The 21531-nt window shown below is 35.3% G+C and overlaps 1 protein-coding gene across 1 annotated transcript in view; it reads right to left on the bottom strand.

Annotated features, from left to right (window-relative positions):
* ADGRB3 (adhesion G protein-coupled receptor B3) overlaps positions 1-21531 on the bottom strand; it is a 445550-nt gene that overhangs the window by 190806 nt on the left and 233213 nt on the right. The window contains exon 12 of the mRNA XM_065630898.1: positions 214-360. Coding sequence (XP_065486970.1) covers positions 214-360 — 147 coding nt within the window. The remainder of the gene's footprint in view (positions 1-213; positions 361-21531) is intronic.

Below are 21531 nucleotides of genomic sequence, written 5' to 3'. Positions count from 1 at the left end.
GAAAACAACGTCTAAGATTTCTGTAGCGCTTTTTGTTCAAGGTGCTGAAATCAAGCTCCATCATTTCACTCCGGGATAAGCTGTGGGTACTGGATTTCTTTTGAAGATGAATAAAATAACCACTTCTATATAATACAGTGGTCCTTTGAGACAGAGATTCTAGTTCCCTTGTTAAATTTAATACAAAATTAACATGCTGATATGCTTCCTTACCTGTTGACATAGGGGTGAAGATATTTTTTGGAATGACAACCCTGTCTTCTGAGTTTCGTGCCCAATCAACCATTCCTTTTCTTCCTTTCATGGGGAAATTGATGTCGGTTAAAACAGATGCAGCAGGAAGCTTCTGAATGCTAGCCACTAGTAAGAGAAATCACAAAATAAAATAAAATAAAATGGTGTTTCATACTTTAAAGCATCATATGATGATAACAGTACAGCAATAACAAAAATGTTTAATAATATATTTCAAGTAAACCAGGAATTTACAGGACATTAAGTGGCACAGAAAGTGTAATTTTCTGTTTATTATGCAGTTCTACTACAGATCAATTGTGTGGCACTGTTCATATCATTTGTCAGTCAGATTCTGATTAAGTTTCTTAACAGGGATTATTGAATGTACTGGCTTATACCCTACAATTCACACAGAAGGACATCGTCATGTCTTCAGAGCAAATTCTGAAATGATCTAATGTGACAATGGAAGGAAGAGGATGCTGCAAATTGCTTTGGGAAACGTAACTGCTAGATGCAGGATAATGAAGCAATAACAGAGCTTTTATCCCCTATAGAGGCACAATTTCAAGACAGACCCATTAAGGAGATTCACATATTAAAAGATCTTATTGTTTCCACACAAATGAAAATAATGTGGTATAGCACTTGATTTCTTTTTCCTTGAAAGAATAATGCCCATTCTGAATTCTTAATTATATTTTTTCCATCTAAAAAACCTCCAGACCGCCAAACAACATCACTATTATGTCTGTAACAGTTACAGAAAGACAGAAGAAATACATATCAAATCTAATAATAGGCAGTTAGGAATTTTGTTTACTTATTCTCATTTTCTCTCTGTTTTCTAACTTAGCTGTTATCTGGAAGTCAGTCTCAGCTTTGCTGTGAAATATGAGTATGACTCCATGGCAACACTGTCAGTATCTAGTACGACTCAAATTACTTTTAAGGAACTGACAGGGCTGCAAGTGTTTATGTACACTGAGAGATGACCAACAACACATTTGGAGCACTAGCTCTGTTCTTAATGTGAGCCATGCTGATAGCCATTTCCTGTGCAATGCTCTTTCTAATCAATTTATGAAGAGGCTAATGTAGCTGGAAGAGCTCGGATATCAGGACTACAGTTTGATCTGCGTAACGATTTCGGTGCAAGGACTCTGCAAGAGAGGTTAAATATAAGGACAATGGGGGACAGCTGTAAAAGCAATCAGAACAGCAAAATTCAAGTAGAAAATCATTAGGTGTCTCATCGGTGGATTTTATTTGAAAGGAGACAGTAATTAAAATCCAAGAGAAGAGGAAAATTAAGAGGTTAACAATAATAACTCTACAAATGTACTCCTTGATAACTGACTCTTAGTTTCAAATTAGACTGGTTATGTATTATAGAATCACATTAGTAAGGTGGTACTTGAGGTTATTTCAAGCTTTCCGTCATAAAACTATCATCGAGGCTTTACAATGCTACTTACAATACCCTCCAGGCTGAAATTGGTAAATACATTCCCAGCCCTAAAGGGATGCTTAGTCTTGTGAATTTTCAGGTAGTATATGGAGGGAAAAGAGTTCAGGTGCTTCAGAATTACTGGGGCATAAAATGGACTGTGTGTTTTCACATGAATCAATGATTATATAGAATATATTACCATTGTAGAATTTTTTTTTCCACATTTCTTAGAATCTAAAAAGAATTTTATTTTATTTTTAACATAAACTAAATTAGACCCACAGTCATTTAGTTTTCAAAAATAAATAGAGCCTGTATAAGACATTTTTTTTATTTGCACAGTACTTATCTGTCTACCCACCTATCCACCTAATTAGCTAGTAGAGCCTTAATATTTCATCCACCTTTTGGATGACAGTTGCCTTTATTGAAATAGGAAATCAATGTTATTCAATGGAATTCACTCTGCAAAACAGAAAACCACTTTAGGACTGGATAAATGCTGAGGGCCTAGGATAGTACCTCTCTGGACTTCGTCTATCTCTGTATTTTAAATGGGGCCATTCATCATGGTACCTAAGCACTTAGAATCAAAGATTCCAAACTATTTGTTAATATTTAGGTCACAAATAACACACAACCTAAACATCAAACCTAAACATTTGGCTTATGGCTTATATGCAAAAAATATAAATATATTTATTTATTAGGCAGTATTATAGACAGAGAGAGTACGCAATGCACATAAACCAATAACTGAAACAGATCTGCCAAAATGTTTGCTCCATGTCCTACAAAGTCTGCCTCTCACAGATCCACACAGATTATTAGGTCCCTCTTTAGCCACTTTGATGAATGATTCCAAGAGGATGTGCCTATTAATTTTCAACATCACACTGACATTTAAAGGTGTAAGATAACTTAATGGAATCTGACTGAAAGCAACTAGTTAAATGCATCAACATGGCCGGGTGGATACATGAAACAAATTCCAACGTTTAAGTGCCACGGTGAACTGTGTTTTATTTTTTCAAAAAAAGCTAATATTTTTATTAAATATCAGTGTACAACTCATTTCAGTGAGACCTGGGAGCATGGCCAGTTGTACTTCCATTGTGAAATGCAGCTTTGCTGCTCTCTAACTCAGTTTTAATCTGGATCATTAAATAATTATTTCCTTTATTATGAACATGCAGTATCTCGTCCTCCATGCCAGAAGTTGCAAAACAGTTGTTTAAGGCATAACAAGGTGCATATCACGTCCATCAGATAGTCTTTTCGAGGAGAATGTGTATAATTTGGGTTCTGGGTCATTCGTATGTCAGAGACTCAAATATCAATTTCTTATACAATTGTTATACATAGATAATAAGACAGAATTACATGTAATTCACTTTGTACTTTATCCTATTCTTTTTACATTAGGTTTTTATTAGAAAATGATGCTCTAAATACTGGAACCAAAATGATTCAGATCTGCAATTGCTACACAAGTACTTTGTCTTCTCATTTTGGGAAAAAAAAAAAAAGCTTTTTTTTTTTTTTTTTTTACATTACCACACCAAAACATCTCATCCTGAATTTGTAAAACAGAATCCTAGCTGATGAGGAAACTTACAGGCACTGTGGCAGAAGTGTTTTTCCTTGTTTATACCCCCACAGAAATTGTATTATACTTGAAAAAGTCACTGAGAATATTATAAGAATGAGATTGGAAAGTGGAAAAAAAAAAAGATGAAAAAAAGAGAAGAAAAATAAAAATTAAAATAAGAATGATCTAAACCGGCATTGAAGAAAATCTACATGTGTAATTTTAAATTAAGGAACTTGAAAATATAAAACTTCCCATATACATTATATGCAGCATGTCTTATTCTCACAAATAAAACCATATTTGATTTATTACTGTAATACATTCTTCTGTTCTAACCTGACTACATCTTCTTCGACTGTTTATGCTGAAGACATAATACTGCCAAGTAACCAGCCTGGTCACTCCTCATATCATTCATACGATTTGCACATGCACTGCTGCAGACACAATAAAAACTCTTCCAATATGGAAAATTCTCATTTATATTTATTTGTATTATGGCAATTTCTACAATATTTTTGAGGCGTCATTAAAAAAAAAAAAAAAAAGGCAAAGCTTCCTTAATTTGGAAAAATTCTTTGGTTCTGACTTAAATAGCATGAACCAAAAATGAAAAAGCCACCTAGAGGGCTCTTGGCAGGAAAAAAACTTTTGAGACAGAAAGTTTGAATATGGAGAAACATGTTCAGGCTGCAGAATATGTTTCATTATTTCATTCTCTAGATAGCGTCTCTTGTTTTGGCTCCTACATTACTTTGGTTACAATTTTAATATGAATCCTAAAGGTTAAAAAGAAAACAAAAAAGTAGAATAAGGAATCTTAACCATAATATTTGAGTGTATTCAACATTTGAAGAATGCTGGCAGTAGAATATAATATTTATTTCTTTAAAGAATGGCAACATCTTACTTCTGAATTTGCAAGTGAAATTTATATGCCCTAGATGGAAGAAAACCTCACCTAGCTGTAAGCTGAAACATGGAGAAAAAGCCTTTCTTTTTAGAATTCTTTGAGCGTTCTTTTGATACACGTTGGTATAAATGACAAGACAGTGCCTCAGTTACACATAAGAACACATACATATTTGATGACTCCATAATAATTATTGATTCAGAAAGATCTATTTAAGTAGTCTAGTCTAATCAATGTAGTGATCGTTTTGACCCGTAACGGATTCATTTTAATATCCTTTACAACTATATCTCCATTTACCTTTATTTTAATGCTGCAGTTGCAGATATGTTCAATACTGCTCTGCTGAAAATTTTAGAATTGTCAACTACTAACTGTTCTTACTTACTTAGTAAAATAAAATCTCTTTGGAATTTATTATCTCCAAACTCATAGGGATGGAGAATTTTCCATGATTATCCAAATGAGTTGATGACACACAGTAATACATGAACAATATTTAAGCAGTTTATTTAGAGCAGCACAAAAGTGGCTAATTAATGGGTCAAGAAAATTCTGAGTGAAATAAAAATTATGTGGTTCTTGTATGCTAGCCCTTGTAGATCATGGCCTAGAACAGAAAGGCTGAATGTATTGCTATGATCCCTACAACCCTGAATGAGTTATAAGCTGCCTAGTGCAACTTCCAGTAGCTCTGGGTTGCTAAATAATAAAAGATAAAGTAACCAAACAAGTTGCATGAATCTTCTTCCCCTTCTCTTTGCTCTCCACCCTTTAGATTTCCATGTTGAACAAAAACTGGTAAGATTTCAGAATCAGCCCCTTCAATAATATTAATTGCTTTAGAACAGGAAATCAGACTCTCTAAAAGGCATGACAGAAAAACGACTGGATATTTGCTCATGGACTAACACAACTTCAGCTCTCACAGTAGAGATTTAGGTTTTAAAATTACAATGCAAGCCAAATTAAACAGTTGATCCCCATCCTTATCGGAGGCTGAACCAAAACCTGAAATCAAATCTGAAAAGATGCTCAAAATCAGAGTCTGAATTCTGTGGCATCCATGTACTTACAAAAGAGGATACAACATAGGTTTTGATTCTCATTTCTCATAAGTGATAATATTCTGGGTTTGTTGTGCTTTACAGCACAGTAACTATGTTGATCCCTAATTTACATTACTTAAGATACAGAGGAATGGGAATTAATTCATCAGTGTCTTGCCTGAATTGGAAAGCCAGATACAGAAATCTATAGGATTAGCATAAAATGTCAACTTCTGCTTAACCCTCCCTGTCAAAGCAAGAAAGCAGAAATCTGATGGAATTTAACTCTCAGGCAACAGAGAATGGCTATGTGTGTTAGCAGCATCATTCACTCTTTTCCTGTCCTATTTTGACTTGTCCAAGCACAGTATGGTAGACATATATTATTCAGCATTTAGTAAACTTGAGTTCAACACACAACAGGTTTTGATTTTTCAGACAGAGGACATTATACTGCCCTTCTAGGACAGGTACTGCTAAATTTATTTCTGGGTAGTAGTCATGTGCCATAGTCACAGATGTTCAGAATGAAGAGTATGAAAGGATTTTTGTGTTAAAATTCAGAACACTGACTATTTCTTCAAATATCTCTGTTAAAAAAGACCCAATTAGAATCATATTTATACATTTTAGAATTATTCCGTTAACCCTAAATGTAAAACTTTTGGGTTTTATATAATAAATAAGCTTACTTAAGTCAACTCATGTTGGATACATGGGGAAAAAGTCACGCCTGGCTCATCATCAAAGAGCCAGACGGACATACTGAAGATGATATTCATAACGGATTCACTCTATCCACTTAAACCCCATCATTTTAAAGACAATCTGCAACAAACACAAATGGTGAAACCACCTTTTCAAGGAGACCAGTTTGTGGATCTGCCAACTTTCTGTGGAACTCTGCATCTGAGCAAGTTTGATGATCTCCTTTAAAAGCCTTCTCTCAAAGATAAATCCTCCTCTTATCACCCACAAGATTATGTATAACAGAAGGGCTGTGGTGAAGTGACATCCTCTCATATGAACATAAGACAACCAGGTAATTTTCTCTCTGCAAATAATACTCATGAAGTCTCCCTGCAGTGAACTAACACCAAACAGCAGGCAGAAAAAAACACTCAAACCCTAAGAAACGATAACTTACCAGATCTACTACTTCATATGACCATTAACATGCAGATGATGTCTTCTTAAATTAGAACCTTGTTATGCCTTACTGCTCCACGGGCAGACAAGAGAGGGATATCCACTGAAGCCTGTTCTGCCCTTGCATCCCTGAAGCTCATCAGCCCATAGCAGCTGCACTCTGCCTATTCAAGCTTTGAACAGCAAGACACACTACTGGTATAGGCAGAAGTAGACATTTCATAGATATTTTCACTAATCAGGCGTGAGTTCTGCATGAGTCCTTCCTTTGGTGTCAAGCAAACTGTGCCTTAAATGGGCTCACTGAAGGTTAAAATTAATGCTGTAGGTTAATCAAGAAGCTACCTTAACAGTGATCTCTGAATATTTCCCTTCTATATTCCATAAACAATGAGATGGGGAAAGAGGTACCTGTTACTCTTTTTCGTGTAAAAGAATACATTTATCAGTGATAAGCACCTTAGGGAATTTTTGAGTTCATTTCTATTTCGAGCTTGCAAGCCACTCCAGTCCTTTAAACAATACGAATAAGTAAACATGTGAACAGTCACATAACTGTATGTCTGAACATGCTGTCAAAAGCCTGTAACAAAAGCCAGCAATATGCTACCATATCAATAATATGACCAGTATAATATTTAGGATGAATTAGAAAGCAGTATGCCTTCAGGCCAATTATCAGGATGCATGTAATAAACACTCTCTGCTACTTAAGTAATTTAAAAATAAAGAAATTCATAGGCAGCAGCAAAGTGTTTCCTTTTGGTTTTGTGTACTTTTTACTTCAGTACCACATTCTTTATTTCAAGAACAACTCATTCATACACTAATTTCAAAGACTCGGGAACTATCAGATATGCATATGCGCTCTCTTGAATGTTTTCTGATTGCACATTTGTTATGATTAAAAAATACCCTGATAAAACTACAATAGGTAAAGCATAAGATTATAATTCTTCTTGTTCCAAACTATTCCTTGTTCTAGGTATAGAAATAAAAATGGAAAACAACAACAACAAAAATAAAAGCTCAAACAGTAGTTAGAGCATTGAGAATTGTTATTATGAACAATAAAAAACAAAACAAAACACAGAATTTGTACATGTTCAGATGCTATTTCTGCATGTCACCCCAGGGGAAAAAATAATAATCTGATCATTTTTATAATTTTTAATAATTGTTATTATTTATTTGTTATTAATGCATACTGTAAGATGAATATGCCTATTCGCAGCTGGCCAATGTAGAACGTAAAGAACAAAATCACTTTTAAATTTGCAAATCTGAGTCACAACTTTGAAGAAAATCCACTTGAGCTAGTGAAAATGTAAACATCTTTTTATGAACAGTCAGAAGAAAATGTTTTCTCGTGAAGAATGGAATGCTTCCTGAAATATGCATATATTCAGAAAAAATACTTTAAACGAAACATGGTAGGAGGCTGTACTTCATTAACTAGAAGACAACTCCATATTCTGAGAGTTATATTGAAGAAGATGAAGACATGAAAAGCCAAAGAGACCCAGAGATACACCTAAGGTACTCTGTGTTTCGGAAAGACCTTAATTTTTTTGATTCTTCTTAGTATTACTGTGCATTCTTGTTACTAAGACTAAGACCTCCCTTAGCAATTCTTGCCTTGTCATAAAGCACTTCTCAAGGAAAGGAAAGACTCAGCATAAAGCAAGACAGAAGATGGAGTCTGATGCAGGAGATAGAATGAGTTGGCATTTAAGTGCATGAGTTTTAATGTTACAGACATAAAGGTGAAAACCATGGTAATATTGAGGGGGCAAGGCCATCTGTAACACTGGTTTACATTGAGAAGGGAAGGTGCAGAAACTAAGCATTTTTCAGTCACTAAGGTGACAGGAAAAAGTGTCTGTGCTGGTTATTCTAGTTGGTAACAGCAGAAAAAAGAGTGAGACTGAAGGTAATATTAAGGTAGTGAGCTCAGAAGATGCTAATGATGATGAAACTGTCATCAAAGAAAGGCAGAAAGAAGAAAAGCTGAGAGAGAGAAATAATAAATTTATTTATCAGGTTTACTGATGATTAGATACCCACTAAGAACTATTAAAAAGATAGACAGAGAGGGCTTGACGGAACCGAAGACATCAATAAGGGGGCAAACAGACACAAAAATAATTAGCAGGGTATTGATAAAAATATTCTGTCAACATTACATTTCTTAGGGGAATGAAGAGCAGCGGTAGAATGATTGCTTCCCAGAAGTAGTAAATCGAAGCAAAGATAGCCATTGTCTTACCTCTAGGGAAATAACAACTAAATCCTATCATTCAGAAATCTAGAAAGATATGAGGTAAGTTATTCAGGATATCAAAAGGTGGTATGAGAAGTGAATTCTCAGGCATGGAGATAGAAGATTTGATGTATAAAAGCCACACACAGAGGAAAGAAAATAAAGCATGTGAATCAAGATATGTTTCTAATCACAGCTTTTTGTACTGGAACAGAAACAGATCCCTATTATATTTTATTATTGAACAGCATTTGTAATCATACAAAATGGCATCTTGAAGAACTTTCAGATATGACTATGACCAAATCAAAACTGAGATAACTGTAAATCACTCTGACATAGAATCTTGGAGCATTAATAGTATGGATGTGGCCAGCGAATCCTAAAAAAGTAGAGCCTGATTAAAACCATATCCTGCAACACCGTAGATATGGAGGTAATGCTTGCAGGTGGCCCTCATTTCTACAGCAATTCACCAGGCATATACAATTTCTCCATGTTTACTGACCAGACTGGTCCCCTCATTAAATGCATCTGCAGTTGCTTTCTTTTTCAAAACCTGGCGAAGTCAGAGAAAGCATTGCTGCTCTAACATTGCCTGTTAGACTACTGATCTATGTTTTGAGTACTTGAATTAGGAAGATTTGTGTGCAGTCACGTCCTCCTCCGAAGAGGGGAATCCTATCTGAAGGAATTATAAACCATACCTTCTTCACCTTAGATGAGAATATCTACTAGGATTCAAGGCTATAGCCATCAAAACCTGAGCTATCTAGGAGGAAAAGGGGACAAAAACTGTATTTGAATATTCACTTGGCAAGGGGCACCATACATGAACCAAGGATTCAGAAGAAAAGCAGGTTTTCCTAATTCATCCCAGATAACTGAAAGATGTCTCAAACAAGCGCTTGACTGAGTTATTGACTCTACTAACTTTGCAAACAGAAATAATTCTGTCATAATCTTAGCATTTCCTGGTCAGCGTCAAATTACTTCTCTAATGGGTCTCTTCCATCTTGAGTTTTGTAATTTGACCTGGAGACTAAGCTGCTCTAAACCAGTGCACACCCATCACACACAGACCTTTGCAGCTTTAGCTGCTCATGCTCAAAATCAGCTCTGATGTAACGCAACTTTGCAACTCAGACTACTGTGAAGAAGGCTGTGAGAAGCGGGGGTCTGTAACACCTTCACTCAGGAGTTACACTTCAGCTGAATCAGCTCTGACTGCGTGCATGGTCAGGTATCTTGGTGCTCTGAACCTTGATCTACAGATTTGGTGTCAAGGCCAAGCAACCTTGGACCTGCCTTTTCACTATGGGTTTTACCTGGAGTCCACTGAACTATTAGCTGAATACCACCACTGGATCAAATCCTGACCCTGATGCTGTGACTTGACCTCCTGACCTGACATCAGATCTGCCTCATCGCTGTGGACTTATCTGGTGATTTGGAATATTAGCTGGGCCTGGCTACCATTACAGATCTCCTCTGCTCTTGTTTGGGTGCTGTGGGACCTTGCCTTTGCCAGCAAGGCCATTGTGCATGCTTTGCTGTTTCTTGGTTTCCCTTACAGGGAAGCCCACTCTTGCTTCTCCTTGAACACAGCACCTGATAAGAAGGTGCTGCAACTCCTACCCAGAAAAAGCTTTCAAGACAGGCTTGAGGAGAGTGATACAGAAAATCTGATACAAAACTGTTAGAAACACAGGTCTCCTGTGTCTCAGTTTCATGTTCAAGCCATGATTTTAACCTTCCTCACAGGAATTCATAACTAGGCCTTTGTTTTCTGGAGACACATCTAATTCATCTTGAATGGTCTCCATGGAGGAGATAAAGTGGATTAAGATTTGCTTGAGGGATTGTAAAAAGTTGTCCTGGGGCACTGCGAAATCTAATTGTCAGGATAATGTACACATGCTTTATTTAGATTGTTTACATCATGTATGGCACAATGAAAACTCAGTACCTCAGTGGGACATATAGGCACTTTCCAATATAAGTAGTAAGTAATACTAATTAGACTGAGTTTGATTTACTTGTTCACATTGTTGAGTTCTAAATTAACTTTAATAACTCAGGAGAAATATCTCAGAGTTATTATGGTCATTTTGATAAAACAACTGCACAATGAGATGCTTTAAAAAACATCTAACTAGAAAATTCGGCTTATAAAGACTGACAGACTTGGTTATTATGAGCTGCTATAATGCAATCACTTGAATCACTATGGCATGTGAACCTTGTGCTCAGCTCTTGTTATCCAATTCTGGTCATAACATCTCCAGCATCCCATGCTTTTTCCCTCCCGCTTCCCTCAAATGAGAGGATTTTCATGTTTATCAAAGCTATGGGAGGAGGAATCAAAAAGATCCAAGCAGCTAAGAAGGGATCGAGACCCAACAGTCAACTACTCTAAGTCAAATGTCATATCATTACCGTTTCCTGTGTCTGAATTTGGATGCTTCACATGTACATTAATTTTGAATGCAGCTTACAGGGAAAGATAGAGATGCCTAATTAGGGTTTATTGGAGTGCCTTCTCAGGGTTTTAAAAAATCATCTGGACTTTGTATATATTGCACAGAGATCTTAAACTGTGTTTTGGGAATACTGGATTAAGCCTTGCATGTGACTGGGTACATAAAATGCAAGCACATTATTCTTGAGCTCAGTGCCAAAGCTAATCATGGAATCTGGTCAAAATATTTAACTCAAGATATAACATAGCATGACACCTGCAGCAGATAGGCTTCTAATTCTTAAAACGTCTATTTGGATTCAGACTGACTTTTCAGATGCCCTTACAGTGCCTTCAGTTTCTCTTTTACATGCAGTGGAGAACTACCACTTTGGACAGCTAATCTGTAGAAACTACCATGAATAAGAAAACATCTTATCTGGTTTTCCTGAGGCACAACAGATGTCATCAAAAGGAGCCATCACCATGCCTGGCTCTGCAGCATTTACATTACTAACTTATACACTTGACATGACTCTGCTGTCTCTTTGGCATTACATCCTATCTGCGACCTATTTTCTGCTACAGTTATTACAATAAAAATTTGGGTTTATTGCTACTATTTCTTTAATCTCTTGTGCCATTCATTTCATTATGTTTATGAAAATATATACAGGAGTCCCCCAAACTGAAACCATACTGCTTTGGCTAACTATCCCTTATTTCCTGGAAATATTGCCTGTAGTTAGAAGCTCTATAAAGTTAAAATTCAATTCTACAATGTGCAATACTCCAGAAAACACAATTATATCTATGATATAACGCAATAGTTTACTCCAGACTGTTTGTTCATGTTATTTCATAAAAAATCATGGTGAATTCTTTTTAAATTGAATATAATGAGTGTAAAATATGGAAATAAGAAGCACAAATGCAATCTTTGTTGTCTACTGAACTATAGTTTTTGGGACCCAACAACACAACACAGTTGCTTCAAATTAATTTCCTGCGCCTGAAAGCACTAACACAGAGTGACTGAATTTACATGTCAAAGCAGCTATTAATTTACTGAAAATTTCTGCAAATTCTGTTTGAAAAAAATCTATACTTGTGAAGTCATTCAGCATAAAGTATTCTGCAAACGGGTCCAGTTTTGCTATTACTGCCATGCCGTATTTGGGATAACTGTCATTATCTCCACAGGCAGATCTAGGAGATAGCCAGAAAAAAATAAAAAATCTTGCCTTACAATAGTATTTGACCACTTAAAAATTATAATCTGCAGTCAAGGTGGCTTTCCTAATACAAACCATTCCCTGAAGAACTAGACAATCAAAAAGTGCCATTTTATATTGTCCTTTTTTCCCCACCATATCCTGATTATAGCATTGTTGCCCAACAAACAGTATTTTACAGGATGCTAGAAAGCAAATGTCTTTTTCTCTTATTTTTTTTCCCCTTTAGTTATTTTTCCCTCTCTATTCTGTGTAGGTTTTACAGTACTATTGCCTTTATAGAATATTTTTGATGTACTAAATGAGTTTTTTGTCCCGAATCACAGAACATCTAAATGATGTTTTATTGGAAACCAAACTAACTGCACTCTGGTGGCAAACATTCATAACAAAATTTCTAAACTGAATGAAAGAGGAACAAAGTTAAGAGTCATTGTAAGGATGCTCAGCTATTTGGTAATATTTCAAAGCAGTAGTTTTTTTTTTTGCAGAAGCACAGAGGTGGACAGCATAACCTGGACCTACCTTGATATGAACTGTGGCTATTAATTAAATCTTGATGGTTTAAATATTTGAGTTCTACAGTTACACTATGTTTATTGCAAAGGACCATTTGAATGGTAATGAAGCATTTTCAAAAGGTGCTCAATGTCATCATTCAGCAAATGAGACTTTCAGTGCATGTGTTGAGACAACATACTGGTTGCATTGCTTGAAGCAAGAAATTAATTGGATATAGAAAATTTACACCAACATTCACGTAAACATTAAAAATGGAACTGACGAGAATTTAGCGTAAGCAATATAAGAAGTAAAATCAATTAAGTGAAACAGCTAATTTAATTAATAGGAATAAGCAAATATTATTCGGCAGAGGTATATAACATTGGAAATCATATACAAGATAGAAGAAGGGGATGGAAGCCCTTAAACAAAACCTGCAAGTATGTTTTAATAAGTGATTCCTTGGGCTTTTTTATAATGACCTACTATATTTAGGTTATGTTTATGGAATTTTTATATTATGCCTTCCTTCATTTTTAGTTCTTTCTGTAACAGACTAATTACAGCCCGGGCTCAAATGATTAAACCGAGAACAAGGAAACCTCACTGGAACAGTAACTTGACTTTGTTTTTCTTACATTCCCAAGAAAACCCTAGCCAACTACAGAATCATTTTCTTCTTTAGTGCAAACCACAGTATAGTATAGACTTGATCCAAAGGAAAAAAATCCTACCCATATAGATACTTCTACTAAATGAAACTATTTCAACATGAAAGATTAAGATGGCAATACAAACATTGAGTCTTAACGTTTTCTATCACCAAGACGTGCAAATGCTGTGATAAAACAAAATACTGTTTTGTTAATTTAGCAATTTTTAGCTTGTCAGACTGCCTGTGATAACTGTCCACACCAGCTAGGAGGTAACATAGCTTTATTTAATTTCAGCTGTTCTAATGAAAGCTTTGGCTTTCTTCCAATAAAGCACTAAATCTTAAAAAAAACAACCAACCAAACAAAACCAACCAAACAAAACCAAAAAACAACAACAAAAAAACAACAAAGCAAAGCAAAACCAAAAAAACCCCACAAACAAACAAAACCCCCCACAAATACTGAACAAACCAAAAATAAACGGCAGGTTGAACAATCCTGTTTCATGTCCAGCTATAGCTATGAGAGACTTTAAACATTGTTAAAACTAGTGACAATGCAGATTAATGTAAGCATAGAGAATGCTGAGTAACAGGTTAAAAAAATGGATCCAGCAGCTGGTGCTATCAATAGAAATTATATCCATAGGAAAAAGATATCCATAAAAAGCACATATGTGAATCACTAGACAGAGACTCCCTCAAACCATAAATTAAAAAGCTCATGAACAAACATGCTGTTAAGTAATTTAAGGATTAACAAAATTATTATGAACAAATGAAAATATTCTAACAAATGCCTACGAGAAGGAAAAACGGCCAAATTCCAACATAGTTATTTCCCTCCTTATTTTCCAAGCTTTAAAAGAAAATTCTTAAATGCATGCTTCAAGTACATTCAGAGAACAAACATATATTCAGAAAACTCCCTCTAATATCTTGTCAAATAAAATGATAAACAATATAAACACTTCAAACTCCTCCAAGCTCTGCTGTTGAATACCATTTCTCATTAGATGAACTAGTGTTATATTTGAACGTCTTACCCTATTGATGTACAGTCTCTATCATTTCAGTTTATGAGAGATTTAGATATCTATAATTTTAACTTCTGAATATTATTTCTAAGTACAACCAAAATGTAAAATAGATGATAGGGTACAAAATCACCAGCCATGTTTTCCGGTAGTGGAACTATTCATCCACGAAACAGGTATAAGTTCAATTTGTCAAAGTTAAATGACACTCATTTTGCAGAAATTAACTTTTTTTTGTGCATTGTTGATTGTGAATGGAGACCATTATTTTTCATTGCCTAGATAGTGATGCCATTTTCAGAACTAAATGAGCATTGAAAACATCCATTCTGTGCTTCAGCAATGAACAATCTAAGATACCTAATGGCAAAGTGAGACATTCCCTTTAATCTTTAGGAACGTATTGTTACTCTTGAGGTAAAAACGAGAAAGGAGGGGATAAGCTTACTGTATTTTTGACAAATGTTTCCCTCAGAAATAGGAGAAATCTTGTATATGCAGATGAAGCAGCTTGCCTGACTGCCAGTCCCTGAAGATCCAGTCATCCTGATGACTGTCCCAGAGTTTCTTCCCCTTGGGCACGCCAGTCTCTTTTCATTCCTCTGCTTTATTGGAGGTGAGATTTGGGTGCCAATATAGGGAGGAAGTATGTTACACCAACAGGCCTAATTTATACACATATGAACGCATTTCCCAGTATTTGCCTTTGAGATCAGCTCTCATTCTAGCTATGATGTTCTACAACAAGACCAGAGACAGAATTTTCTGGACAAGTTACTATGCTTATATACTATTTTCCCACAGGCATACTTGAAATCTACCTGCTTTCAAGATACTTGACTACTGAGTAAAAGAAGATCGTATGAGATCATAATATTTAATAGTAATGTATTACAAGAAAGGCATATAACTACCAGTGCTATTAACCAATGTAATTGACACTAAAAGTGGAAGACCTTAGAAGTTAGAAAAAAAAATCCACAAAATAATAGTCATTAAATAACAGCATAAGCTTTGCACTACAGCTTGTATGAAAAATTTTTCATTTAAAGAGATCAAAAATATTTTCGATAGAACCATTTCCCAAACTACATTACTAAAAGATTTACAGAGGAATGCTGTCTATGGCTGATTACATGTCTCCAGGTACGTGGAGAGTGTTTGTTAAAACAAAAAAGAAAAAAAATGACAACAATATCAAGCTATTTGGCACCACTACAGGGCAATTTAAACATTTGTGCTCCTTGCATCTATTATCATTCAAATACCACAGGCCATAAAGAAAGGTGTAGCATGCTTTTTAAGTGAGAAAATTTTTTCTTCCCACTGTGAAGGAGACTTAGAGAAATTATTATTATTATTATTATTGTTGTTGTTGTTGTTAATAATAATAAATAACAAAGTAGAATGATCCATAGTAGAATGATCTTCAGATTTGTATCACAAACCTTATCAAAGGTCCTCTATCTCAGCCTTGAGCCAGGGCAGTAAATATTCTCCTAAAAACTCACAGCCGAAGTCAAGAGGAAGCAAAACAAACCTCATGAAATGAGTGAACTAATCAGCTCAGAAATCACAAGGCACAACAGATACTTCATAAATTTCAGGCCCTGATCTTGACTTTAGCAAACCTAGTACATGGATGCTTTGGGATGCTTTGAACTGATCTTACTGACACTTAGCTCTGTTACAATTATGCAATCTGATCTTAACAAAATTGCAGGGATATATATAGTATCTTTGGTGCATATATAGATGTCCAACTCTCCATATTAAAAAAAACCTAAAAAATTACACAGGCACCAAAAAAATTTACTCAGAAATATATCTGCATACGTTTACATGGCTGTGAAGTTTGATCTCCACAATATATTATAGTTCCACTGCCAAAATAATTATTTACCATAAAAATAATTTTCTCTGATATTAATAATCCATTAACACCCTCACAAAACTTACTCGAAAAATGAAAAATGCTTTTCAATTGTTACATTACTTTCAGGCTACGCAGTTTGAAAGGGGCACATCTATATTGCTATTTGGAGTTAAAACCTACAGTCATAACCAAGGAAATCAAATACTTTTTCAACACAGCAGGTTGTTTTGTGTAATATTCTTAACAGTATTTATAGAGGTTATTCCCCTCCCTTTTCTGTTTTGTTCGTTTGTTTTGTTGTCATTGCTTGTTTGTTGGTTGGGTTTTGTTGTTATTTGCTTTTGTTTGTTTGTGGTTTTTGATAGTTTGCCTTTATTTATTTACTTAAATTCTGAAAAGCCAGAAAATGAAAACAAACTTTGGCATTTTTGGGTAATAGACCTCTCTAACACACTGCAAATAACATGCAGAGTTAATAGCTGTCTCTTAAGCCTTCATAAGTAAAACTGTCTGTTGACTCCAGAGTCTCAGATGGGAAATCAACCTACTTCCACTGACTTTTGCTATTTTTGACAGCAGAAAGTATGATTCCTTGGTTTTATTCCTACTTTAACTAATTTGTATTTTGTGGGGGTTTACTTTATTTAATTTTCCTTCTTTGATTTTCAGTAGTGAGTGAGTAACAAAACCCTGTAGAATTCATTAAAACTGAGGGTGGACTTTTCTATTTACTCTATTTAGTCACATCATCTGTAGCTGACTGCCTCTAGCTGATGCACCACCAGAAGATGGCTGGACACTCTTGGGGTGGCTGGCTCACAGGGACACAAAACCCCAGAATGACTCCTCAGTCTGTGCAGAATTGCATCTTGTTATTGGACTGTGACACTCCGGTGCCTCCTCTGTTTAAGGGGAGGACTGTATTGTCTGGAATATCTTGACACTACACTGAATACGATTGTTGCCTCATAGCTCTACCTTAATATGAAATGATAACACTTTCTTGGGTGTACATTTACTCCATTAACTCAAAGCTACCACCACAGACTCTTAATTTCTAACCCCTGAAGCCTCATTCTACTCAGAAATTGTTGGGTGTCACCTAAAGATGCAGCTGTCCAAGGCAAAGGAGAAAATAAACTCAGATATTTAATTTCTCAGGGCAACACTTAAGTGCACCTGTGAAAAAAGGCCTGTGATAAAACAGATGATTCCTTTAACTTTTAATTGGTCATGTAAAAAGGTCTATATAAACAGAATGATTCAGAAAAGAGTTTACAGAGGTAGAAATTTAGGAATGATACAAGAATCTTAGATTCCATCTACTGCTGTAAAAACTTATTTCCACAAATAAGTTGCAGACACTGCTTTATGTTTCAGTTGGAGGTACTGTTTTAAATAAGACTGAAGCCTGGATGTCTGCAGGTTTATAGTTTCTATTTCTTTAGAACCTTTTACTCCACTGTATCTTATGTAATATAAGGTAATGAAGGGAAAAACCTTAAATTTTCCTATAGCACCCATTTAAAAATACTGAGCAGATAATTTATTTAGCTTTATCCTTAAGGATAATTAATAAATCATATCCACTAAACTATCTACTCAATTATGACTATTACTTAAAATATAGCCATAGAATTAAAATAGATTTTTATCCACATTTGTGAAGATTGTTTTAGAAGATTCTTATAGACATTCCCTTGATATTAGTAATTTTTAATCTTAAGTAACTGAGAGCTGTACTTCCTCAGGATCACTGAGTATGCAGTTTTAGAAAAGAGATTAAAAAAATCTACTCTTTTTTGCACTGTTCACAGCTAAGTTTTCAGGATATGTAAATCATTTAATAAGCTTATTTGATATTGAGAAAGAAATACGAGCTCTCTATCATTTACTTCAGGCACTAAGTCAGGTGCTGCGATGAATTAGACCTTCAAAGTGTGCATAAAGTTTTCCCCCTTTAATCAGTGAAGAAAGCTTGAATCTTCTGAAGCCAACATATCGATCTGATCAAGGAATTGCTGAGGCTGCTGCAAAGGAAATGATATGAATATATATGGAGAAGAAGTATATAAGGGAAGAAAAAAAGTTCCAATTGACCTTTCTCTGTAGTTTTCCTATTATTTTGTGTATTTTTCTCAGAAAACTGTCTCTTCTGCTAGCTTTAACCACCGGAAGATTGTTACATATGGTTTGAGCAAATGAAGAATAGGGAAACAGGAGAGTGATATTGGCTGTGTATGAATCTTTGTAATTGAAGGATTTTTTTATGAGTGAAGAAAGAAATGTGACAGATGCTCATTTTCACATAACAGAGCACCTGCTCAACCAAGAGCGTACAGGTTTGGGGTGGGAAAGACTGGTGAGCTACATCCGAGTGTGAAACAAAGAGGACGAGGACCAAGGGTCAAAGTCATGAATAAAAAGAACAGGGGGCAGAAGTCAGAACTTATAACTGCTCTGACCACCATGCTCACTATCCAAGAAGAGAGCGAGACCAACTATGCACCACAGTGCAATGAGAACAGTATTAATTATGCCTAGCAGAACTGGATTTTCACCGGTACTATCTCCTGAACCATGCCTTGACAGTGTCTGGGCAGCTGCCAGGAATTAAAGAGTATGGACAACTGTGGGACAGTTCTCAAGCCTGTATTTGGTCCTTTTTGATTCATGTTTATAGACACAGTCGTAAAAGCCAGATCCTAGCCTGAAATGGATAGATGATGGTCACTGACTCTTTTGAGAAGAAATGGGATATTAGACAATGGAAACTGGCAAAAGTCTATATAGCACAATTATATAATAAAATATAAGAAAATATTGTTAGCGAAATATTGCTTACTTTGGTGTGTATTTTACTAGTTATTCAAAAGCTAGGTGGAAAGCTGAAAAGAATATAAATACTCCATGAATTAAAGGGGACTTGTGTTTTTATATCTATTAGTAATGTATTTCATTGCAAAACCATGCAAGATTGATTTTATTTTTTCTTTGTGAAAATTTGTTCTTGACAAAACCAAACATTATTATATTAATCATTACAGAGGTATTTACACATGAACGATGACAAACAAGAAGGAATGACTCCTGTTCATCTTCTTAAAAATAATAAGGGCAATCCACACAGTTGTTCCTGAAAGGCTGTACCATTAAATTTTGCTTTGTGAAGACATGGGGTATTCTGGAATAACTTGATGGAAAGAGGAGAGAGATCTGAATGGCTGTTCTGGGCCATTCTATGGAATTTACATTTTCATTTGTCTGACAGGTCCTATTTTCTTTCTATTGGGAGAAAATGTTGAAATTTTACCTGCTGAACTTTTATTAATCACAAATGTCTACTTTAAAATTTACAATACTGTGCTTCAGCACTACACAGCCTCAGAACAAGCATTTCATTACAATTTGAGTATATGTGTGTAATTATTGAAATAGTTGTTTCCTGACTGAAAATTTTAGACATTTTTGTTACAACTTTGGACAAGTTAATACCAATGCTCTGGCTTTTTTTTTTCACATGGAAAAGATGATGAGTAATGTGTATAAGTTACTCCCCTTGGGTGATTCCAAATGGATGCAAGAGGGAAATTTTTCCTTATGCAAATAATCAGCCATTGGAATAATCTCCCAGGGAAGTGGTGGATTCCCCAACATTGGACAGTTTTAAGATTCAGCTGGACAAGGTACTGGGCCACCTTGTCTAGACTGTGTTTTTGCCAAGAATGGTTGGACCAGATGATCCTTGTGGTTCCTTCCAACCTGGTATTCTATGACTCTATGATTTAACCTTTTGGTACAAATTTCATGAATATGAAGATGGAATGGAAGAAAGTATGCAAAGACACAAGACAATGGACACTTTAAAAATTCCTCCAACTCTCCATGGCATCCTAGACTGTCTGTGAAGGCACAAATCAGACTTTGTTCTCTGCCAATATTTATAAAGCTTATCTAAGCAGCCCAGTATGAAGTCCTAAATGAAAAAGTGTATGTAAATTGCTATACTGGATCAGATTACTTGTCAGACTACAAGTGTCACAGTAGCTGTTTCTAAGCAGAGAGATAACAGACTGTTAATTAGAAGCTGGTTTATGCATGGAAGCATGGCTTGCACCTCTTCATTTTTTCATATAATATCATACCTATCTGCATTTTACTGTGTTAATGTCTACTTGTTTTTATTTTATTCCTATTAAGAGCATGGTTTCATGCTCATTTGGAATTAAATGTGCTAATGTAAAATTTAGTTAAGAATCTTTGTTTTCTCCTGTGAGCAAGACTGAACAGAGATGTCAGCCTAGTTTCTCTTTTCATTCTATTTTCAGTTGTGTACATCTAGTCTCTTTTAACAATTTGTTCTCAAATATCTTTTCTAATAATTCCAGTTCTCAATCTGTTATTTCTTTTTCTTATCATGCAGATCTGAACCTCTCTGTGTTCACAGGTTTTATTTACTCACAAAGTAGCACTCCTCTTTGCTTTAGACGATATGAATCATTCAAGTCTAAGATAGTCACTAGGCTGTCTTTATAGCCAATGGAAAAACTTCCAAAGGGCAAGCAATGCCCTTACTTTAGATGTCTGAGATGGCATAAATTGCTCTCCTGAGCAAGTTTTCCCTTGACTATAAAGGAAGCTTAGGGTGACTGTGGCAAACTTTGTGATGAAGGTAAGTAAAATGAATCCCAGCCATATAATCTCAATTGAAAAGAGCATTGCAAGTGATGGCTACTGAAAATTTAAAAAAACCAAACCCTCTGTATTTTCTTTAGACTGCTCTTTTTGCACACGAATGCTGTTCTTTTCTCCAAGCTCTGCTGAAAAGTGACCATCGGATTTTACTGAATTCTTTAAAATTCCTATGTTATGTATGGTTTGAATTATTCCCTCTTACATCATTTGTCATCACTGAATTTAATCTGCCAGTGGATATCCCTTTCTTTTCATATTGCTATACTCCCTGGAGATATTCAGTTTTTCCTGTCCTTGACTAGTCCAAACAAATTTCTGATATCTGCATATTTTAGAACATTACTGATCACTCAAACATCAGTATTCGTAAAATTAACATTAACAAAAAGTGGCTTTTCTCCTGCTGAAAA

Source organism: Caloenas nicobarica, chromosome 3, assembly GCF_036013445.1.
Source record: "Caloenas nicobarica isolate bCalNic1 chromosome 3, bCalNic1.hap1, whole genome shotgun sequence".
Lineage (NCBI taxonomy): Eukaryota > Metazoa > Chordata > Aves > Columbiformes > Columbidae > Caloenas > Caloenas nicobarica.
Note: the sequence above shows the minus strand (reverse complement) of the source record. Positions and strands in the feature narration are given on the sequence as shown.